Consider the following 25,507-nt stretch of genomic DNA (forward strand, 5'->3'; position numbering starts at 1 on the left):
TACCAATCTGGCCTTATACCTAGCATCCTTAGTTCTTGATGTTCCTTCTTTTCTTTTGAACACCTATTTACAACGAACTACCCCTTTATCCTTTGGTAATTTCATCAAGTCTCAAATACAATTTTTATTTAATAACTCTATCTCCTCCTGCATAGCAATCAACCATCTGCAAGAATTACTACAATTGACTGCCTCTGTATATGTATCAGGCTCCTCAATGGAATCAATTTCTTCAGCTACATTCAATGCTTACATAACTAAATCTACTTCTACATACTTTTGTGGAGGTTTAATTTGTCTGCGAAGTCTATCCTTAGCAATAGAATACCGTGGTGTTGTTTGTGGTGTAGGCAAAGTATCAGTGTCTATCAATTCTGGACGAGATTGTTCTGAAATGGACTGCTCTTTAACCTCTAATTGTTCTCCTGGACCAATCTTCAACTCCACGTGAGTTGAATGATTCTTTTATTCAATTTTGTCAGAATCCCCATGAGGTGAATCATGAACCATAGCAAGTTCATCAAATACTATGTCTCTACAAATCACCACTTTTTTGATCTTTTGTACCCAAGAAAAACACACTTTCTAGATCTAAGCTTGAACTTTCCATTAGTATAGCAAGAAGGTTTACTAGACCATACCTTTTCTGGTGTCTTTTTCCCAATGGCAGTTGAGGGTGAGCGGTTGATCAAAAAACAAGCCGTGACAACAATTTCAACCTAAAAAATCTTAGGCAACCTATAGTTTGAAAGCATACACCGAGCCTTTTCCATTAAAGTTCTGTTCATCCATTCTCCCACACCATTTTGTTGAAGAGTTTCGAGTACTGTCAAGTGTCTCAAGATGCCTTCATCCCTAGAAAAGCTATTGAATTCATCTGAACAAAATTCCAAACCATTATCTGTGCGTAGACATTTAACCTTCTTTCCAGTTTACTTTTCAATCATTGTTTTCCACTCTTTGAAGGTCCTAAGCACACCATTTTTCTGTGTTAAGAAGAATACCCAAACTTTTCTAGAGAAATCATCAATTATAGTCAACAAGTAATAAGTACCTCCTCTTGAAGATATCCTGGCTGGCCCCCAGAGATTTAAATGGATATATTCAAGTGTTCCCTTTGTGTTGTATCTATCTATAGTGAATCTGACTCTCTTCTGCTTCCTAAAGACACAATGCTCACAAAATTTCTTCTTATTGGTCTTCTGCCCATAAAAAACCTATTTTACTCAGTTCTGCCATGTCTAGGGATGTCAACGAGCTGAGCCAAGCCAGTTTACGAGCCAAAATTCTAGGCTCGGGCTCGGCTCGGGTAAAATATTCGAGCTTCTTTTTCAGCCCGAACCTTTTGCTCGGCAAAAAAAATTAGGCTCAACCCGAGCTTTGGGCTCGGGCCTTCTTGAGCTGAGCCGCGCCGGCTCAGGTTTTGTTTGGTTTTGGAATTTTTTTATTTTAAACAAGAGCACCATGACTCACCTTCAAAACTCCACCTTCACCAGTGTGCTTATGACCTTTTGAGTCAAGTGAACTCAAAGATATGAGATTTCGCTTCAATTATGGAACATGCCTAATATTTGTAAATGTTCTGATAACACCATCAAACATTCTAATTTTAACTGTACCAACTACAACAATTTTACAAAGCACGTTGTTTTCCATTATCGTTGCGCCTCTAAAACTCTCTCATATGTTGTAAACCAGTCCATGTTGGGACATATATAGAAAGTACATGTCTAGTCAAGAACTCATTCTTCACAAAATTCAAAATCCTTATCAGAAATCATAAAAAGCTCTCCTTCACTTTGCCCATCTCCTACAACATCAGTCTTTGCTAAGTTAACATGTTGCTTTCCCCTTCCAATAGCATCAGCAGCCTTGTTTCTATTTTTCAAAGAATAGCAATCAACCTCGATGCTACTTTTTCTCACAATAATGACACATTTTTTCTACATGTTTGGATTTCGATCTACCCCTCATACTCCTACTAGAATTTCTATCTTGATTTTTCCTACAAACAATTAGGCCTTCCGCCTGACTCCTAGATCCTCCGGTAAGATGTTTCATCTTCTCCTTAGATAACAAAGCATCATAGACCTCTTCCAAAATGAGAGTATCCCGAATATAGAGAATAGTATCTCTAAAAATAACATATGATGGCGGCAGAGAACATAACAACATCAACGCTAAGTCTTCCTCATCATACTTGGACTCCAACGTCTCCAAATTGGCCATGATTTTTTTGAAAATAGTTAAGTGATCATCCAATGACGCTTCTTCGAAACATAGTTACGTGTAACTTGCTGTTCAATCTCTTTGTCGTACATAGTTGCTCCAACTTCAACCACAACGCAGAGGTGTTGTTCTCCTTGAGGATATCCTGAAGAATTTGATTTGATAGATGTAGATGAATTTGGATTTGGGCTTTCCGATCCCTACAATGCTTTTTTCCCTGCGTCTAGGTTGAAGGCATCTTATCAAAGCCAAGATAGGCTTTCTCCAAATCCATCTGTGAGAGAACTGCTCGAATCTCTACTTGATATAAAGTAAATCTTGTGTTTCGATCCAATAATGGTGCGTGCTGTCATATGCACTCCAAATTAAAACCTATACTTCTTAAAATTAATGTAGTAGTAGAAGTAAGGGTTGATCCCATGAAGAGTGGTTAATTTACCTTTTATACTAAATTAAATAAAATGGGGGGTTTTTGAATTCCTAAAAGAACACAACTCACCGAATTAAATATAAGCAATAAAACAAACCTTGATCTAAGTCAACATCCATTGCTGGAAATTAATAACCGGTCATTGATCCACAAATAATTATCAATTCATAATTTTAGCATTCATTGTGAAAAATAAATTTCCCATTCAAAATAATTTTCCTATTTCTTCTTAGTTTTAATTAATTAGAAACAAACGATCTAATTAATCCTCATTATCAAACAATCCTAGACAAGCACGACAATTTAATTTAATAATGGCTTTGTGAATTAGAGAAATCAATGAACTAAATAACACAAGCCAATCATTTGCATTTAACCAAGATAAATATTCTTCCTAAGATTTAATAATTTCCCAAAGCAGCAAATTACTAATCCTAGTTGCTTCACAAGTTAAATTAATCAAACAATTACAAATTTGATATAAATTATTGAGACTAATAACCGAGCGTGCACTCTAAAAATCAAACACAACAATCATAAAAATAATTGCAAAAGAGGATTTAATACTAAGTATATGAATTAATCAATAAAAATCAGGTGGATCTCACAGTTATAATTGTTCCAAGGCTTTCGTCTCCTTCGATCAAGCAAAAGAAATTAGTTGCACATCATAGATTGTTGTCGATTTTATCTCGCAAGTGAACGGATCGTAACAAGTAGTAAAGTGGACCTTTTGAGTCCGGATTATCGTTCCCACGAGGATTGTACTTTTAATGCCCAATTTATTATTTCTAACTTCTATTTGACGAAAATAAACAAAAACAATGATTAAATGTGATTTTTATTCTAAAGACTTAAAAATGCGATTGGATGCAACAAAAAGTGATTGAGAATTCAAACAATAAATGGACGTTAGGGCGGAACAATTTCACCTATTGGTCACCTTTACTTCATAAATCAAGATTCATAAAACCTAAGGTAGTGTTCGGTCGAATTCTTCTATTGTATTCAACTTACCTCTCTCGAGTTCTCATTGAGCCTATTTAATTAGTTTAATTCCATATCTCTATGCAAATTAAATTTAATTAAACGAAACACTAATTCTAAGAATTCACACACGACCGCAGCAATCAATATAGGTATCTCTACACGTTATATCAACTTACCGGATTTTAACATGTGGCCTAAACAAATAATCCGCATCTCTATGCAATCATTGTTCACAAATCATCTAATTAGTGATCAAGTAATTAAATGTATTAAGAACAACATTAAAATCAACACATAAAATATAAAAGCACTAGAATCTCAATTGCATGAAATAAAGGATTCCAAAAGATTACATTGTTCGCCCTAAAATCAAATTTAACTACTCATAATAATGGAAGAAAAATAGGAATTGTCTTAGAATACATCACTGGATTTGTAATAAAGATGTAGAAGAAAAAGTGGAATTCTTGCACCAAGATTTCCTTCCTCTTCCAATGAATGCTTCCAATCTTCAATTCTTAGTGTTAATCTTCTTGAATTTCTCCTTTGAATCTCCCTTCTTGTTGTTTTCTCTCCAATATGTCAAGAACCCGTGGCTTGATTCCACCGATTTTTAGTGTGCGGCTTCCCCCTAATTTAGGTCTTCAATTCTGTGTTTATAATGTCTTGGAGTTTAGGGAAAGATTTGGAGATGAGTTGGGCCGAAAAAGAATAGTAAAAACCTAAAAAAATTACTCTCGCACGGAGGCTCCTGGGCGCTGCTATTTGGGCGCCTAGGCGCTGACTTTCTGTCAAAATTTCAGCACCATGGCGCCTGGGCGCTGAGGACTGCTTCGGTTGCACTAGACAGCCTTTAGTATTTTTGTCATAACTTTTTCGTTCGATATCCGATTGAAGTGATTCAAGATGAGTTGGAAATATAATTCAAAGGAATACAATTTTACTTCAGGAATCATTCTCCAATTCAATCGTTTTCTATGTCAAAATGAGTCTAAATGTGAGACCAAAACTCCGGCGCAAAACTTTTTGGTTGGAAAATGATTTATGATCATATCTTGACTAAATTTGATCCCTTTGACAACTTCCTTCATCCAATTGGCTTCTATAACTCTCGGATCTTCATTTCAAGTTTCGACATGACTTTTGATTAATTGCATTTTAATCTTCGAACTTTGGAACTCTTACGTTTTGGTCATTTCATCCAATTTCGCTTGCTTTTGCCTATTTCCTTCCTTTGACCTCTTTTAGCTCTTGTTTTCTCCACTTCCATCAATCTACAAAACAACACCAAAATCACTTGTTAGCACTTCTAAAATACTCTCCAAGATAGCAAAATCATGAAATTAATGGCATAATATAATGAGTGTAAATCACTCATCATAGATCTTGAGCATAAAGAGAGAAAAATAAGGTTGGTGGCATTCTCTAGGTTTTAGACGAGATTTGGGACACACACACACACACACACACACACACACACATATATAGCGCGTGTGTGTGTGTGTTTCCATAAGAATTGCAATCAGAAAAGGAAATCAGATTTTTTTTCGCCGCGATTGACCTAGGCTGTCGCCCAAGCAAAACTTGGGCAGTCGCTCAGACATGGCTTTTGGCTTCGGTAATTGATTTTTGGTGTTGGGCGGTGGCCAGATTTTATAACTGGGCAGTCGCCCAGGCAAAATTTCTTCCAAAAGTTGTATTTTAGCCCCAAATTCCATTTTTTTATTCTTTTAAATCGTTTTTCTTGCAATTTCAACCCTTCAACTCTAATTGCATCCAATTGATCCCTCAACATCTTTAATCTTCATTCCATTGCTCGTCTCATCTAGAGATTATTTATAACTTGGTCTCTGAACTTTCAATTTCTTCCATTTAAGTCCTTTTTTGCTCTTTTCTTCTATCTTATACCATGATCATCCAAATGCAACCTAAATCACAATATAAGGGTACTTAGCACATTTAGGTGTTAATAAATCATAAAGTACAAGAATTAATGGATTTAAATCACGACATTTCATGTCTTATCAAATTCCCCCATACTTAGTTTTTGCTCGTCCTCGAGTAAAACTCAAACTCACTTTCATAGGGTTGCAATGCCACATACATAGAACAATCAAACTCTTCAAAACATATAACAATTCATGGAGAAACATTCTCACACAACTTATAATTAATTAACAAGCATTCTCGAATGAAGATGGATGAACCAAATGAGTAGACCCTCATGGAAGTAAGTGCTCAACTTTCATATGTTTGCAGGATAAGTGTTTCGCTCAAATTCATTCCAATGGAAGTGTCCTACCATATGTTTGCATATCTTCTCATTCTCCACCAATTAGATCACATGCATTAAACAAATCATAAGGTCATTTTCACAGGTTGTAACGTGGGCTAAGGTCCAGGTATGAGATATTTGGGTAAGTAACTCAAAAGCCATAGAAACTAGTGGAGTAAAGATGAATTAACTCAGCTCAAATGTATACATAAAACATGTAAGATCAAATCTCTCTACTCACAGCTTCTTTGCATCTATTTCACACAACCCAATTATTTTCTTGTGATTTTAGGAGGAAACATGAACATAGAGTAATTATAGAACGTTGAAAATCATTTTCTCCTTCACTTCTTTTCCTTTTTTCGTCTTTTTCATCATTTTTTCAGTTTTTTTCTCAAAACATTGCACTAATAATGGAACTTATGAATTGAAATTGAATAATATGTTCCATTCCACCATCATAATCCTACCAAAATTTTAGACACCCCCACACTTATTTCTTTCACACTTCCATATGTATCAAAATAACAAACAATACTCCACAAGCTCCACGGCTTAGGTAAAGACATTGTCTTTTTTTTTTTTTTTTTTTTTTTTTTTTAAGCTTGTAGTATGGGTTTACAAAAGAAAAGTCTGCAAGGCTCAAAGGGGTTCAAAAAAGGAAAAATTAATTACAGGGTAGGCTATTTGGCTAAGGTGGCTAACTTATGCAATAAAGATGGCATTAATCATGTTCATGCATGCATGTATCAATATGACCTCAAAGAGAATCAAGGCAAGTTCTAGATAAAAAAATCCATAGAAGAAAATCACTCATGAAAGAAAATAGTGAGACCGATATTTATGTATCAGTCTAAAGGCTCAAAATCTCACTGACTTTTTGTCTACAAATTTAGTTACCATCCTCAAGGAAAATAACTCAACTAATTAACTCTAAGTTGAAAGATCACTTATTCAATCATGTTATGAATCCATCAAAGCCTAATTGAATCTAGCAGATAACACATACAACCAAAAATCATTTAAAATCACAACTTTTTCCTCAATTTTTCTTGAAAACTTTTTCTTGTCTTGTCCAAAATCATTTTTCTTGTATTGTGAGAAGTAACGGAAGCATGACCTATATTAAAAAATTTTAAACGACCTAAATTCCCTCCGTCATACTTAAAAATTTACATTGTTCCAATGTAAAGTAAAATGTCAAGAAGAGAACAAATTTGACCTAAACTATGAATGCAAATACGAAAATGAAAAGAAAAATAAAAAGTAAATGAACGAACTCCCCTTGGGTTGCCTCCCAAACAGCGCCTTTTTTATTGTCTTTGGCTAGACTTATTGCTTCCTTCCTCAACCGGCATTAATTAGGTTTCCAAGGTCCCATGTTCTCATCTCATCCATTTGGAAACCTATATAGAAAGGCCTCTCGTTAGCAATTGGTCAAACAATATGCGAACTTTTACCTAACTTTGGTGACTTTGGAGAAGCATTCAATGCTGCAATGGTTTCCTGCAAGGTAGTATTCAAGGGTAACTCCTAATTCACATCCTCAATATGATTATCAATGGTAACTTTCACTACATTGTTTTCATCAAGTTCTAAAAATTCTTGTTCTAAATTATCAATCACTTGAATAGAATAAATAGGGTTAGTTTCATCAGGATGTTTCATGGCGTCATAAACATTAAATTCACTAATTTTATCATCAAATTCCATAGTAAGCATGCCACTATAAAAATTTATTTTAGCTTTGGATGTCCTTAAGAATGGTCTTCCTAGCAAAATGGGGATAGTTTGATCACTATATCCCATATCAAGCACATAGAAGTCAGCGAGGAAAATCAAGTCATTAATTTTCACAAGAACATCCTCAACTACGTGCTTAGGATAGGCATTAGATTTATCAGCTAGTTGAATTATGACACCAGTTTCATTCAAAGGTCCAAGTTTTAAAGAAGCGTATACGGAGTATGGCATGACATTAATAGAAGCTCTTGAGTCTAACATGGCCTTTTCAAACCTAGTATTACCTATCGTGCAATGGATGTTAAACATGCCTGGATCTTTACACTTTGTAGGGAGATTTTCTTGAATGATTGCAGAAACATGTTCCCCTACGTTTATCTTTTCACACCTTTTAAGTTTCTATTTTTCTTTTAAGGGTACACAATTCCTTCAAAAACTTAACATAACGAGATACTTGTTTAACAGCATCCAACAATGGAATGTTTACCTCACATTTACGGAAAGTTTCATAAAGTTCATGATTATGTTCATCTTTCTTAGGTTCTACTAAAGCCTGAGGGAAAGGGGGCACTGGTTTATACTTAGAAAGGGGTTAAAACTTACGCTTAGGTACGCCATCATCATTGGGAACACTCTTTCTTCAGTGACATTTTTCTCATTTTCCTGCTCCAATGATGTAAAGGTTTCCTTTGGAGTTTCAACCTCCTTACCATTCCTCAACAAGATTACACTTACATTTTCCTTTGGATTGAGCATTGTTTGAGAGGGTAATTTTCCTGAACGTTGTGCTTCCAACATGCCCATCTGATTCTCCAAACTTTTAATACTAGCCCTTGTCTCCTATTGAATTATTTTATTTCCTGTTGAAATTGTAAAGTGTTAGTGGCCAAAGACTTAACAATATCCTCTAGAGACATACCAGAACTTGAAGTTTGGTCCTGTTGTTGTCTAGGAGGATATGGCTACCTGTATTGCTGGAAGTTTGGTTGATTCACTTGCTGATTCCCATAGCTAAGATTAGGATGATCCATCCACCCTGGATTGTAGGTGTTCAAGTAAGGATTATAATTCCTTTGTGGTTGTCTAGGAAAGCTCCCTACTGCATTAACTTGTTCATCTTCTTGAAGAGTTGGACACATGTCAGTTGGATGTCCTGCCACCGAACAAATTCCACATGCCGTTGCCATTTGCATATTACATGCAGCCATTTGACGAACAAGAAAAGTTAGACTCGCAAGTTGTTGTCCAAGAGATGAAACTTTACCTCATTAACATGTCTAGTAGGAGTGTCGACTCTTGTGCCAAATTGTTGAGAGTTGGCTGCCATGTTTGCAACCAAAATCTTCGCGTCCTTAGGAGCTTTATCCACTAAAGCTCCTCCACTTGCTTTTCGGATGTTTGCTGCCCTTGAAGCTGGAAAATATTTTTCTAAGAACATCCTCTTCATTTCCTCCCATGTTGTGACACTTCTAGATGGTAGATAGTAGAGCCAGTCCTTAGTTGAATCCTTTAGAGAGAATGGAAGCACTCTCAGTTTAATTTGCTCTTCAGTTACCACCGTAGGTTTCATGCTTGTACAAATCACGTAGAATCCCTTCAAATGTCTATGGGGATCTTCAACTACAAGACTATGAAAGGTGGGGAAAAGATGTATTAGTCCAGACTTCAATTTAAAATTAGTGGAAACATCTAAAGTAGGAAAAGTGATGCAGAGAGGTTGTTGGTTCAAATTTGGAGCTGCAAACTCCTTCGAAGTTTGATGTCCAGCCATGTGTCCCTCGAAATTTCGTTGAATGCCACACCTTAACTTGTGCAAAGTTTTTTTTCTAATTCTGGATCGTACTGCAAATCAGTTTGGTTAGAGGATCCAGTTATGGGCATAAACAATTAAGGAAGCTATTAAAAGAAATAAACTAAACTAAACAAAATAACCAAAAAAAAAAAATTGAAAACTAAGTGAACAAATAAAAAACACAAAAATAAACTAAATCACTCCTGACAACGGCGCCAAAATTTGGTGCGTGCTGTCGTAAGCGCTCCAAATTAAAATCTATATTTCTTAAAATTGGTGTTGTAAAAGTAAGGGTTGATCCCACGAAGAGTGATTAATTTACTTTTTATACTAAATTAAATAAAATGGGGGGTTTTTGAATTCTTGAAATAACACAACTCACCGAATTAAATATAAGCAATAAAACAAACCTTGATCTAAGTCAACATCCACCGTTGGAAATTAATAACCGGTCATTAATCCACAAATAATTATCAATTCATAATTTTAGCATTCATTGTGAAAAATAAATTTTCCATTCGAAATAATTTTCCTATTTCTCCTTAGTTTTAATTAATTAGAAACAAACAATCTAATTAATCCTCATTATCAAACAATCCCAAACAAGCGCGACAATTTAATTTAATAATGGCTTTACGAATTAGAGAAATCAATGAACTAGATAACATAAGCCAAGCATTTGCATTTACCCAAGATAAATATTTTTCCTAAGATTTAATAATTACCCAAAGTAGCAAATTACTAATCATAATTGCTTCACAAGTTAAATTAATCAAACAATTACGGATTTGATATTTAACTTAGCTATAGATTATTGAGATTAGTAACCTAGCGCGCACTCTACAAATCAAACAAAAAAATCATAAAAATAATTGCAGAAGAAGATTAATACTAAGTATATGAATTAATCAATAAAAATCAGGTGGATCTCACAGTTATAATTGTTCCAAGGCTTCCATCTCCTTCGATCAAGCATAAGAAATTAGTTGCACATTATAGATCTTGAGCACAAAGAGAGGAAAATAAGGTTAGGGGCATTCTCTAGATTTTGGACGCGATTTGGGACATATATATATCATGTAAAATATTTGTTTCCATAAGAATTTCAATCAGAAAAGGAAACCAGATTTTTCTCGCCGCGATTGACCTGGGCAATCGCTAGGTAAAACTTGGGTAGTCGCTCAGACATGGCTTTGGGCTTCGTTAATTGATTTTTGGTGCTGGGCGCTCGCCCAGATTTTAGAATTGGGCTGTTGCCCAGCAAAATTTCTTCCAAAAGTTGTATTTTAGTTCCGAATTTCATTTTTGATTCTTTTAAATCGTTTTTCTTGCAGTTTCAACCCTTCAACTCTAATTGCGTCCAATTGATCCCGCAACATCTTTAATCTTCATTCCATTGCTCGTCTCATCTAGAGATTATTTGCAACTTGGTCCCTGAACTTTCAATTTCATCCATTTAAGTCTTTTTTCGCTCTTTTCTTCTATTTTATGCCATGATCATCCAAATGCAACCTAAATCACAATATAAGGGTACTTAGCACATTTAAGTGTTAATTAATCATAAAAGTACAAGAATTAATAGATGTAAATCACAACATTTCATGCTTTAGCAAATAACGGAATATCAAACTTCATCATTGACATGCGAAATAATCAACCTCACTCTGATACCACTTGTTGTGAATTGACTGGATGATTATAACAATAGTGAAATAAACAAGAACAAAATAAAGAACATAGATTTACGTGAAAACCCAAGAAGGCAAAAAATCACGGACATAGGAGAAGAAATCCACTATAATCAATAGTAATTGTGTTTACAAGATCTCAATACTCTCAACTAAGATCTAAAGCTCTAAAGATGTTGTATGTTTTGTTTTGTGTACAATACATGCCGTTATATAACCCTAGAAACCAAATTGTAGATGAATAGGAGTTCAAAATGCGTCAAATCACGAAAAGTTGAGAAGCACTGTTGCTCAAGCATCACCGAGCGACGGGAGGCGAAAAGAGGCCAAAACTTATCTATTTGAAAAGTGACAGGTCTCGCTCAAGCGTGTAGCTAGCGAAAATGCTTTAATAATTTTTCCAATCCATAATTTTGATCTATCCAATACCACTTCAAATACAACTCCAACACCCACTGGAATTTGGGTCACACTACAACATTTTCAATTATATGTGTTTAATAATTTCAATATCTTTTTTTTATGACGGGGGAACTCGCAGTCACTACTCTTCGGGTGCGCACTGAGTAAACTCTCGGACAAACACAATAGCCTACAAATCACACCAATCAGGTAAATCGCACTAGGAAAGCCCTATGCGACAGGCTTGATCGAGAAAGTATTGGTAGGGAGAATCAAACTCATGACCAAAGGCCTCCGAACTCATCTACTCCACCAACTAGGCCACCCCATAATGGGCATTTCAATGTCTTTCTATCTGCAGCATTAGGACAACTATAAATAGATATAAGAAGTCAGCTTCAAATACTGCAAACACACACTACTGAGGAGATTAATGCTCAGGTAAAATGAGATTGTAATAAGTTACAGGACACACACAAATTTATACACTTGTCTTTCTAATAAGCATATAATTAAGGATGGACGCACGAGTCATTAATGAATAAGTGCATTAATCAAATTTTAATTTCGGATACAACTTTTGTACCTGGTTCTCTTATTACCTGGTTTCTCTTATTCTTTTTACTAAAAATTTGTGGATATATAAAAGGAAGAAAGCACCATCAAAGAATTTCAATGAGGTCTGGATTTCTGTTTTTCTTGAAATATCAACGAGAAAAATATATCCAAGCTTTTCTTAATCTTTCGTTTTATGGCTTGAATGCAGTTCTACTAACAAGAGTCGAAGAAGTTGTGCCAGCAAATACAGATGCTCCAGAGTTCCAACAGGTAAATCCATCATTTAACTGAGGAAAAGCGGCACCTCTTAAAAGGAATTTCTATGGGGGTATTGAGCTGCCAACCTACAGATTATCATAAAAAGAAACAAATTAAAAACATATGTTTCGAACATCTGAAAATAAGACCATCATAAGAGTCGTGTATGCATACGTTGCTTTACAATTAGTCCTGTAGAAAATGAAACCAAAGAAAGAAATCATTTCCAAAGAACATTAAGGATTTTTTCGATTTATTATGTAATGATATAGGTCTTAACTTTTCCTATAACTCTTCACGATTGATCAGATGTTGCATCAAGTTATATAATTCAATGGTAGAATATGAAATACTTTAATCAATCATATGATCAAGTAGTAGAAATGTTAAATTATATTGATATCCTGTTTAACAGAAGTAAAAGTTCACACTTCTCACAGGCATCTAATGGGTGATGGATTGGGATCTTTAAATGTGAAGGAGTTAACGCAACCGAAAAGCAGGCTTGAGCGAGGCATAACCAGAATCAGATCCAAGAAGGTAAACAATTAGTCATATATAGTGCGAGGGAAAAAAAAAAAAAGAAAAAAGAAAAAGAAAAAAACTGAAATACATAGAAGAATCGATCATCATTCGAAAATATATAAATCAACTATTTTCTCCGAGAAGTGTGTAATACTCATACACACATACCTTAAATGCTTATTTTCTTTGCTCGTACTAATTCTTGATAATTACTGTTTCACATCGACAGCAAGAACTCATACTTGCTGAAATTGAGCATTTGCAGAAGAGGGTAATTTTCTTAAACTAATACTTAATTTCATATATACTATTGTTGGTAATTTAGCAGAAAATAAATCTTTTATCATCTAATTTTTTTAATTTTAATTTTATTTTTTTTTTAAATTTATGATTGCCATTACTTGTTTTCAAATGTGTCTTGTCAATAGGAAGTTCAGCTGGAGCACGAAAATGCCTGTCTCATTGCAAAGGTGAGCTTAGTTAACAAATTGAAAAAATAATAATAAAAATAAAAAATATAAATTACTAGAAGTGTCAACCTCTATAAAATCAAGAAAGAACTGGAAACGGGCAAAAATATCCCCATGAAAATGGGATAAAAACATTAGGTGCTAATAAGGATGTCGGCTCCTAAAATCACAGCTTGTGGGAGGCTCGGGCTCATAAAATCACGAGCGCGAACGCGAGCCGAGCAGGCCTCCCGGGAGGCGAGTCAAGCTGAAGACGAGCCAGGCTCGTGGCTCGCAAGCTTAGTGACCAAAACGGTGACTTTTTTTTAAAAAAGAGTGACCGTTTTGGTCACTGAAATTTTTTTTTAATTTTTTTCCTTCTACTATAAATATCCCTTAACTTCCCCTTTTTTTCATATCATCTCAATCACTACTTCTTATTTCTCAACTCTCTTTTATTAGATTTATTATCGAGTTTTTACTCTCTTGTGCTACAAAATATACAATCTCGATTCATTTTTTACAGTTTATTCAGTTACAATTTCAATTCATCCAATTCTCACAATCTCACTACATTTATATTTTTCAAGTTCTCATACTTGAATTTCATCATAAACAATCAAACAAATGGATCAACACTCATTTGTTGAGAGCTTATTCGATACGAGATGTGAGTCACATGGCGAATTGCCTAGGACGCTGCAAAGTCAATTTTCAAATGAATTTATCGGTCTAAATGATGTACCCATACCTGAAGATATTCACATTCACGGTCAGGGAAGCCAAAATCCAATTGATTTGGATGATATTAACGTTCCGAGAGTGGAACATGAGGACAAAGATACCAAATTAAACACCTCAGATGCGAGGAGAAAGCGAAAGGGCAAAAAGCAAGCAAAATGTTGGAATCACTTTAAGTTGATTTCAACAGAAAAAGTCGTCGATGACATTGTAGAATCTAAGGCAGTATGTAAATATTGCCAACAAAGATTGGTATGGTAAAAAGGAATTAGTACCACCCATCTCAACCGCCACTACAAAGAATGTGCGGTCAGACATGGACTTCTTCCAGGTGGTCAAACACAATTGCAATTTGGCAGTCTAGGTGCCGGTTCTATGACTTCACCCCTATTCACATAGGTGTATTCGAAGGACAATACTTGAACCGAAATGGTAAAATTTTTTGCTGCTACTGAGTTGCCTGGCTATTACAGACAACCAACACTTCGTCTCGTTCGTGAAAGAATATCTGCAACCAAAGTACATTGGGGTAAGTCAAAACACTCTTCGTGCCGATACAATACAATATTTCAATAATTCAAAACAACAATTAATTATGAATTCGCAACAATATGGGGGTGTTATATCTTTAACTTCTGAGATATGAGAATGGGTTAATAAAAGAGCATATATAGCTGCTATCGCACACTATATAGACACACTTTAGTGCATGCATAAAAAATTATTGTTTTTAGAATTATTGAGTTTCCTCACAATGCTAAGAATATATATAATGTTATTATCAGTATTATTAGAGAATATAATTATGAGATTAAAATTCGGTCTTTTACTTTTGATAATGCTAGTGTTAATAAGGTAGTCGTCTATAAATTGTGTAAGACACTTCAACCTGATTTTGGTGAGTATTTGTTTCATATTCGTTATGTGTGTCATATTTTGAATTTAATTGTGCAAGATGGCTTAAAACATATAAAGGATGAACTTCAAATAATTAGAAATGCATTAGTATATATTACGATCTCTCCTAATAGAAAACAAGCATTTGAAGATTTTTGTACCGAACTAGGGGTGACGACTGCTAAAACATTACGTAGGCCATAGATGACACTCTACTTACTTGCTATTAAAGTCATGTGAAGGTTTCGAATATATAATAACTGATTTTTATAACAATAAACACGTTAGAAGTGATGACGATGGTATGTTGAATGAATCCGATTAGGTTTTAGCTTTAAAAGTTAAACGATTTTTGACATTTTTTTATGAGACCATAAAGATTTTATCCGGCGTTTATTGTCCCACAAGCTGTATGGTGCTTGAATGTCTTTATATAATTACAAAAATATTTCATAAATATAAAAATAATCCAGCTTTTAGTGAAAGTATAATTGCTATGGAATTAAAGTTTGGAAAATATTGGGAAGAACTGTCTATGTTATTTCCTTTAGCATGCGCAATGGACCCCCGATATAATATTTTGGAAACTAAATACGTAATTGATCAAATCAGTAAAACCTTAATACTTGATACACCTATCACCTATAAGAATTTAGAGCAAACATTATGTGGAATGTATGATTTATATGTGGAAAGAATGGGTGCGAATGTTAATCGAGTATCCTCTTCACCTACTCCTTCGGTTGAAATTAAAGAAGATGATGCTGAAATAATGAATTTATTTCAAAGCATTAATACATTTAGATATGATGCAACTGCAATTTATTCATCTAGTACCATGTCGTCTACATTTGCATCTCATCAAACATCGACAGCAATTCAAAATACGATGCCTATCAAATTAATTGATTACTTCAATAATAATATGCCAACAAACAGAACAATTAAAAAAAGTTTAGAAGAAGTAATTAAATTCTGGCGAAAGTATGAAAGACGTTGGTCAATTATTTTTACAATTGCGAAATATCTGCTGATAGCTCCGGTTAGCACTGTTGCTTTGGAGTCCGCTTTTAGTGCGGGTAAAAGGGTTTTGACCGATATCAGGAGCCGATTAAAAGAAGATGTTTTAGAAGCATTAATGTGCGTGAAGAATTGGCAGGACACTCATTTTCGACTACAAGATAAATACGCTAAAATTGAATGTCATTAGGTAAGTGATATTTGATTTAGTTATATTAATCAAAATTTCCTTATTTTTTAATCTTTAAATTAAATTTTTTTTAAAAAAAATTGTACACGTTACAACAAGTTGTTCGTATACAATTTTTAACTCCGTCTACTTAAAATTGATGTAGCAGGTCCCAAGTCCGAATAAATGATGAGGGTTTATATTTTTATCTACTTTAGAAAGAAATCGAAAAAAATGTATTTTTTGTAAATGTATTTCAAAAAATAATTTGTCTTCATTATATAAATATTTTATACTTTATAAAAAATATTACAACATGATATAAATAAAAAAAGAAAAAAGTGTTTTCATTAAATTATTTGTATTTTTTTTAACACTTTATTTTTTTTAAAAATGTTTTCATTACATTATTTGTGTTTTTCTCTATTTAAAAAAAAACGAAAAAGATGACGAGCTCGTGGGCCGAGTCGAGCTCTGCTCGCCACTAGCGCGAGCCGAGCTCGTGAGATTAAGGGCCGAGCCATTGATATCACTAGGTGTTAATGATATATTGTGAAGACAATTCTTGATCCTTTTTAGCCTAATAGAGAGCTCCCGTATTGGGTGACTGAAAGTTGGGTTTTCCATGCCTTGTAAAGATAATTTATTTTTCACGACCAAAAATTTATATATACACACAGAAATATCCTCTAAAATCCCAGGTAGCAGAAACTGAAAGGATTCAGCAACTAAGCATGATACCTGGTGGGAATGACTTCGAGGCGATCCAGGCTTATCTTTCTCACAATCTTCAACTGGATTTGACGGAGGAAATGCCCGCTGCACCTTATCCTACTCGTGACAAGAAGATCCTTCATCTTGAGTACGTATTTCTAAGTTTTCTAATTTCTTCTGTCTCTCTAAGACATTCTTAAATCTTAATTGGTAAAACAGAAATACAATTATTAATTTGAAACTCATTGTGCATCATATAACACTGATAGTATGATTAAAGCTCAAATAACGTGAAGAAATTTTGCTCAAGTAACGATCTCAAAATTTTTAATGTATTAAAAATGTGTAGTAACTGAGCATGTAAAATAGCAAAACAAACGTCTTTGGCAGTGGAAGATTATCAGAGAAAATTGAAATTGAAATTATTTTTTCATTTGACTTCTATTCTTCTTCTTGCAATGCAGGTAATGTCATGAGAGAACATGCATTTTGGGGGTAGATAAGACTAACATTATAAGTGCTTTCTTCTAGCGCTTGTCGAACTTTATGTTTTGGAGATATGTATCGATTACTTCTTTGTGGTACTAAGTTATCAAACCTCAGCCTTGGGTAAGTGTCTGGTGGGGGTAGGTCTTGATCCCCTCTTAAGTTTGTCCGTATTAGTAAAATGTTACGTTCGTAGTATTTTAATTATAAATGCACAAAAAAAGTAGACCATTATCTTCATTCATTAATAGTTGCCTTAGATAATTTCACGACCGTTAACCAACACACACACTCATTGTCCCTAGAATGACCACCCAATCTGTGCCTTGATCCTCTAATTTAGGCAGGGATCATGAAGCCAGTTCATGTGCATTGCTCACTTGTCAGTGAGAAACATAGGTATTGTGGTGTTACTATTTGTTAACATCCCACATCACCGACGAGACTATAAGAGTAACTTTTTGAGTTTATAGCAAATGAAAATAAAGGAACTTCAAGTATAGCAACTCATAAGAGGAACTTTTACTTTATGCGTTTATAGCCAAACATTCTCTTTGGACACTAAAGGGTGAGTCAAAAGACATACTTTCTACCAAATTAAATTACTTTTACTTTTAAATTTAGTCAAACATGCTAAGCTTTAACAAGAAATAGTACATTAAATCTCACATATTAGAATGAAAAAAAAGAAAAGAAAAGAAGGAGGCTCATAAATATATAGAACAAAATGAATTTTATTTTAACTCGAGGAATATAAAGTACCCTTCAAACCCATAAAACAACACTAGATTGTAATAGTCACCTGAACTTTTAAGAATAACATAATGTGATTCTGGACTTTGAGATGTATTTAAATGTGAAGAAGGCAACAACCTTTTCTTTTTTCCTTTGTCTAAATCATTAACAAGGTTCCAAAACTAATTGAAACATGAAGAGAAGTTACCCTTTACCTCAACAATATGAATGCATTTACAGAGCAGATGAGTATACCAATTCAAAGTTTGCAAGTTTATATGTAGTTCTCCCCCAAAGTATAACATTCATAAAATAGGACATCTAGTTTTAGCTTTATGTAACTCTTCTCTCAGCTTGTGTATCTCCTCATCTGTTGACGCCGGGCAGGATAGCCATTATCCTGCAAGCTAGCTGTAACCGATGATTCACAAAGAGAATACGAAAGAAAACACCTTAGAACACAGAGAAATTTTTTGAAATTAACTTAATTTTATTTATTAATGCAGAATGATGAAAATTAACTCATAAGCGGGGTTAAATAGCTGTAAAAACACGAAATTATCGAAAAATTATCAAAAATAACAAAATCCTAAAAATCATACCAAAATAAATATGAAATAAAATAAGTAAGTTGAGAAAAATTTGGCTCAATTCGGATTCTCCAACATTTAGAAAAAAGGAAACGAACGATCACGACGTGCGCGTTGGAGAGAGCTTTCCGAATTTGGGTCATAATAGCGATTCTGATAATCGAAGTCAAAGTTATGGTCAAATTACCAAAAAGGTGCCAAAATTGCCCCAATTAAGGAAATGGGCATAGCATTAATTTGTGTGTGAATAACACTTTTCTCAAAGCCTTTGTTACTCAATCAAGTAAGTCTGTAAGGGTATTTAAAAGCCTGGTGCCCTAAAGTCAACTGACTTAAGAGGTACTGGTCTAAAACTCGCTACAGAGGTCATATAGAAAACAAGAAAAGAGAAGTTAATAAAAATCATCTTCATAAGCTTTTATAACTCAAGTGAATAAGCCTCAAGGGTTTAAAACCAGGTTCTCTAAGGTCAACTGACTTGAGAGTCACCGACTTAAAGCTCGCTACATGGGTTATACAGAAAGTAAATGAGAGAGAGAGAGAGAGAGTAAGTGAGTGAAAGACTAAAAATGCATTGATTAAATCCCAAGACATTTGGTTGATAGAGTTGTACCTTTAATGTGAGACAAGTAGTTTAGTTTAGTCAAAAAGGTTGAAACAATAAAAAAATAGGAGAGTCTCTACTTGTTGAAGTGTGAACTTGTGATGGTGAGATCTACCCAAGCTAAAAGAAGGTAAGGACTAGAATTAACTAAATTTTAATCTTAGAACACACCTAGAAAAAATTGAGTGAAAAGAATGAGTTTGGAAAAACATATATCTCTCGAGCGAAGAAAGGAATACTTGACCCTATGGGTTGGGAGTTGAACCAATCATGAGTTTGCTATGTTTACACGAGTTTACACACATGTCGGGTTATGCATATAACAGGTGGAGGTTGATTTGATTTAACAATTTCCTATTATATATACAAAGGCATTTTTGACAGACCCCGTCCCGTGTAACATTAATGGACCCGGCATGGCATGCACTGATGATAGTGCTAACCAAAAGTCAAACCCACCATCAAGGTTACTACAGGTACAATCTGCCACTTTTTATACATTATTTTAACAGAATTTCAGCATTATCTTCCCTGTAACAGGACTAACCAACATGTGATCAATTACACACAAATTCCAAACTATAACACAACACAATAAAGATAGGCCGAAACCTCAACTTTTATGAAGAAATAAAATGAAATTTACATATGGATACAAAATACATAGTGAGCCCCATAATTATCTACAAGTGATGCAAAATCACATCTAAACATGAACATGCGTCTCAAAACACTGACTACATGTTCTATGAAATGAGTCATACTAACAAACTCTGTTGTGTGGCTTTGACTCCAAAATTAAGGCTCAACTCCAAAAGATGCCCAAATACTCAATTGCTGCCTAATAAGGAAAAAAGTGGGAAAATATATAATTTGATAGCTCAGTGAGTCAAGAAATTCAAAATAAATATACTTTTTCATTTATACATTTTTACTGAAAATCAAATTCATGTTATTTGATAATTTACAAGCTACCATCATGTAATTATAGCCAAAAAGTGAAATATTCACATAAGGTCGTAAAATATCATCTAAAAATCATGATGTGAACAACGGCTGATAACCATGCTATAATCTCATCACATCAAACATGCTGAAAAATCTACCAAAAATGTACCCTCTCACTGAAATATGTAATCCGCCCATCGGGATAAGAACTTTCACCATGGGCCTTCGGCTCCCTCCGTGAACAAAAGTCGATCTCAAAGACTTCTTATAATCAATTCTAGAATATGGCCAAAGTCACTGAGTGAACTATATATACAAGGTCGAGACCCCTACATCCCCAATCCAAAACCCCTCAGTGTAGTATAGAACATAGCCAAGGCCCCTCAGTGAACTAGAAGAAATATATAATCACGAGTACTTTTCTAGTCGATCTCAAAATTATATCTCATATTCCAATTCACAATGTACCATAAACAATCTTTGAAATCCCACATGTATCATAATAAAAGATATTTTCATAATAATCATGTAATTCGAACACATAATTGCATATAATTGCACATACTTTAACAATATACTTAATTTATAAATATTTTTAAAATATTTATATTTTTCCACTCACAGAACTATATATACTAAAATCAACTCGGTTGGTAATCTGTTCCAACGTCCTTATCGCCACCTGAAATATAATATAATTTTTAAATCAATAATTAACTATTTTAAGTAATTTCAATAATTAAATAGACGATACTCAAACTTAATCATTTCGCGTTTAAACGATTTTTAAAGTCTCTTCAATCACTAAAACTAGTTTTTTCACTCAATTTCATAGTTTATTATACTTAACCCCTTCAATAAAATTGAATTTGATCTAACAATTTAACAACTATAAAATTAAACATAACTTGATAATAAGTAACTTTTTACTTACCTTTCAAAATTGAGGACTTCAACTCTAATAGTATAAATCACTTAATTCCTAACACGTTGGCAAAAAATTTCTAATTTTTTTCTTTTTCTTCTTCCCTTTTTTTTCCTCTCTCTTTTCTCTCTTCTCTTTCTCTTTTTCTCTTTCTTTCCCCCTGTTTCTATTTCTCTCTACATATGTTTGTATATGTTTTTGGATTTGTATGAGTTTGGTTAATATATATTACTCCACCGCCTACCAATTTTGCTTTATCTCTTTTTTTTTTTTTTGACATAGTTGACTTTTCTTTCCCATTAATTTAAGATATTACAAACTCACCTCCTTAAAAGAATTTCGTCCTTGAAATTCAATTGACTAAGTGCGAAAAAACTAGGGATACTGAGAACGAATCTGTTCTTCACTTTCCCATGTCGCTTCTTCCATAGCATAATTCCTTCGCAAGACTTTAACCAAATGAATAGTCTTACTATGTAAGACTTGTTCCTTTTTGTCCAACATCTGAACTGGTTCCTCTTCACATATAAGATTTTCTTTCAGCTCTACTGGTTGTGATTCCAAAACATGAGATGGATCTGGAATATGCTTACGAAGCATCAAAACATGGAATACATTATGAATTTTGGACAATTCTGTTGGCAAAGCCAATCGATACGCAACTGGACCAATGCGTTCAAAAATCTCATATGGGCCAATATACCTCGAACTCAATTTACCTCATTTCCCAAATCTGATAACACCTTTTCATGGCAACAATCGCATGAAAACTCTATCCTCAACATCAAATTCAAGATTTCTTCTGCATCTATCTGTATAGTTCTTCTGTTTATCTTGGGTTGTCTTTAATTTTTCTTTAATTATCTTTATTTTTTCAACAGTAATCTGGACATATTCAGGACCCAATAACTTTCTTTAGCCAATTTCATCCTAACTTACTGGAGTTCTGCACTTTCTACCATACAATACTTCAAAAGGAGCCATTTCTATACTCGAATGATAACTGTTATTATAAGGAAACTCCATCAAAGGAAGATGAGTATCCCAATTCCCTTTGAACTGTAGTACACAAGCTCGTAATATGTCTTCCAAAGTCTGAATAGTTCTTTTTGACTGACCATCTGTTTGTGTATGAAAAGTTGTATTGAAATGAAGTTTAGTACCCATAGCTTTCTGTAAACTGGGCCAAAATTTAGAAGTGAAAGAAGAATCTCTATTTGAAACAATATGGTGCCCCATACAAACTAATTATCTCATCAACATATATTTTTGCCAATTTATCTAACGAGTGACTTTAATAGGCAAAAATCTAGCAGTCTTCGTCAGTCTGTCTACAAGGATCCATATGTCATCGTGTCCACTCTGAGTCCATGGAAGTCCAAATAGAAAATCCATAGTAATGTGTTCCCATTTCCATTTAGGAATAGGCAACGTTTGTAACAATCCTGTTGTTTTCTGACGATCTGGTTTCACTTACTGGCAAATGAGACATCTGGATACAAACTCAGCTATTTCATTCCATGTCACCAATAGTGTTCTTTGAGTACACGATACATTTTTGTACTACCTGGATGCATCTCATAAGCTGAATATATGCCTCTTCTAGAATTTCTCCCTTCAATTTCGAATCATCTGGAACACATAATCTGTTTCCCATAATTAAAGCTCCGTCATCTCAAATAGTTTAGTCTGTATGCTTACCTTTACTAACTTCTTTTTTCAATTTGCTCAACACTGGATCTTGAGTTTGAGTTTCTCTAACTGTGTCAATTAAAGTAGGCATCACTTGGAAGTTGGCAAACAATGCTCCTACATTGGTAACTGATAATTGAGCATGAGAAGCTCTGAACTCACCAAACAAAGATGAACATACTGCATTAGTCTAGGTGATAGGACTCGATATTTTTCGACTGAGAGTATCAGGAACTACATTAGCCTTCCCTGGATGACAATCAATCTTACAGCCGTAATTTTATATTAACTCCAACCATCTTCTTTGCCTCTGGTTCAACTCTTTCTGGTCAAAAATATACTTTAAGCTTCTGTGTTCTGTATATATTTGACATCTCTTGCCATACAATTAATGTCTCTAAATCTTCAAGGCTAGGACAATTGCAGCTAGCTCTAAGTTATGTGTAGGATAACTGAGTTCATGTTTCTTTAACTGTCTGGAAGCATACGTTATAACCTTCCCATTTTGCATCAAGACACAACCAAGACCCAGACGTGAAGCATCACTATATATCACAAACTCTTCACCGGGAGATGAAAGGGTAAGAATCGGAGCTGACACTAATTGATTCTTCAATTCGAGGAAACTTCTTTTGCAATCTTCATTCCAAACAAATTTAGCATTCTTTCTAGCCAAACTAGTCAAAGGCTGAGCAATTTTAGAAAATCCCTCTACAAAACGAAGCTAAGAAAACTTTGAATTTCTGCCATATTAGTAGGCCTTTCCCATTTTACCACTGTCTCAGTTTTCTACGGGTCAACATGAATTCCTTCTTGTGATATGACATGTCCCAAAAATACAACTTTATCAAGCCAGAATTCACATTTACTGAATTTAGCATACAACTGCTCATCACGTAGAGGCTGCAAAATTATTCTGAGATGCTCTGTGTGCTCATCGTGATTATGAGAGTATACTAAAATATCATCGATGAATACAATCACAAATCTATCTAAATATGGGTGAAACACTCTATTTATCATATTCATAAATGCTGCTGGTGCGTTAGTCAACCCAAATAGCATCACGAGAAATTTAAAATGACCATACCTTGTCTGGAAAGTAGTTTTTGGCACATCACTACCCCTGGTTTTAAGTTGATGATATCCAGGACGTAAATAAATCTTTGAAAATACTGTAGCACCGCGAAGCTGATCAAACAGATCATCAATACGTGGTAAAGGATATTTATTGCGAATTGTCACTTTGTTCCATTATCTATAACTATGTACAATCGCATGATGCCATCTTTCTTCTTCATAAACAAAACTGATGTTCCCTACGGAGATATACTAGGTCTCATGAAACCCTTGTCTACAGATTCTTGCAACTAAACCTTTAGCTCTTTCAATTCTGCTGGTGTCATTCTATATGGTGCCCGTGAAATAGGTGCAGTTCCTGGAATTAGATCTATAGTGAACTCCATATCCCTATCTGATGGTAAGCCTGGTAACTCTTCTAAAAATACATCAGGAAAATCCTTGACCACTAGAATGTCTTCAAGCTTTAGTTTGCTAACATCTGTATCAACCACATGAGACAAATATGCATGGCAACCCTTGTTGAGTAATCTTCTAGCGTCAATAACAGATATCACACAAGACGTTAAAATTTCCATTGAATATAACTTCAAGCTGTCCTGGCTATCTAAAATACAACCTCCTTGCAAAAGTAATCAACTGAAGCTCGATTTGTTGCCAGAAAGTCTATACCCAAGATAATATCAAAATCATGTATGTCAAGAGGTATTAAATTTGTCTTCAGCTCGTTCTGCATTACTTTAATCCCACAATCTAAATATATATTGTTTGCTAATAGTGATTCTCCTACTAGTGCATTAACTGCCAAATAACTGCCTAAAAGTTCTGGCTTTTAATTCGCATATAAAGCAAATACAAATGACATAAAAGAATGTGTAGATTCAGGATCAATCAAAATATGAGCATTTCTATCAAAAATAGACAACATACCCATGATAACATCTGGTGACTCCTCTGCCGCTGCTGAGTTTAACAAAAATCTTTCCCTGGGTCTTCGATCGTCCTGCCTGACTTTTTGATTTTGTACCTCTACCGCTTGCAATATTAGACTGGGCTATACTGTTTGCACCTGTTCTATTAACTGAATCATCTGTCTGAGTCTGATTTTGTCTTGTACTACCAACACTCTGCTAAGGAAACATCTTCTGTACTATGCCACTCTCCTGTGATAGAACTGGACAATTTCTTCTAATGTGTCCGCCTTGACCACAATGATAACAGACTCTGCTCCCTTTGAACTTTAGACACATGCCAAGATGAGGTCTTTCACATAACTAACACTAGGGAAGTCTAGTTCTAGTAGGACTCTCGCCCTATCTCAAAGTAATTAATCTTTGGGAAGAGCCCTGAGTGTGAGTAGGCTGGATGGCTACTGTACAGTACTGTGATTGAATCTAGGCCCTGACTTCCCCATGATCGAGATTTGAATTGACCCGAACTAGACACACCAGGTCAAAATCCTCTACTGTCCCTATGAGGTAGTCTATAGTTAGAAGCACTCGCCATTGTGTGACTACTGCTTGCCTTGAACATTGTTTGTTCTCTACCACTTGGCCTATCAGAAATG

General features: G+C 34.5%; 2 protein-coding genes and 1 pseudogene across 2 annotated transcripts; 1 reads left to right on the forward strand and 2 right to left on the reverse strand.

Annotated features, from left to right (window-relative positions):
* Nucleotides 1–7,457: 7,457 nt before the first annotated feature.
* On the reverse strand, nt 7,458–8,471 carry LOC111373113. The gene is made up of 3 exons (XM_022995597.1): nt 8,271–8,471; nt 8,155–8,220; nt 7,458–8,066 (listed from the first exon to the last, which is right to left on the reverse strand). Exons 1-3 carry the CDS (start codon nt 8,469–8,471, stop codon nt 7,458–7,460), a joined length of 876 nt encoding a protein of 291 aa, XP_022851365.1.
* A 3,198-nt stretch (nt 8,472–11,669) lies between these two features.
* On the forward strand, nt 11,670–17,080 carry LOC111373114 (annotated as a pseudogene).
* A 4,463-nt stretch (nt 17,081–21,543) lies between these two features.
* Nucleotides 21,544–22,563, reverse strand: LOC111373115. The gene is made up of 4 exons (XM_022995599.1): nt 22,455–22,563; nt 22,108–22,289; nt 21,888–21,980; nt 21,544–21,756 (listed from the first exon to the last, which is right to left on the reverse strand). Exons 1-4 carry the CDS (start codon nt 22,561–22,563, stop codon nt 21,544–21,546), a joined length of 597 nt encoding a protein of 198 aa, XP_022851367.1.
* Between the last annotated feature and the right edge of the window lie 2,944 nt (nt 22,564–25,507).

The sequence above is a fragment of the Olea europaea genome, unplaced genomic scaffold (genome assembly GCF_002742605.1).
Source record: "Olea europaea var. sylvestris unplaced genomic scaffold, O_europaea_v1 scaffold1073, whole genome shotgun sequence".
Classification (NCBI taxonomy): Eukaryota; Viridiplantae; Streptophyta; class Magnoliopsida; order Lamiales; family Oleaceae; genus Olea; species Olea europaea.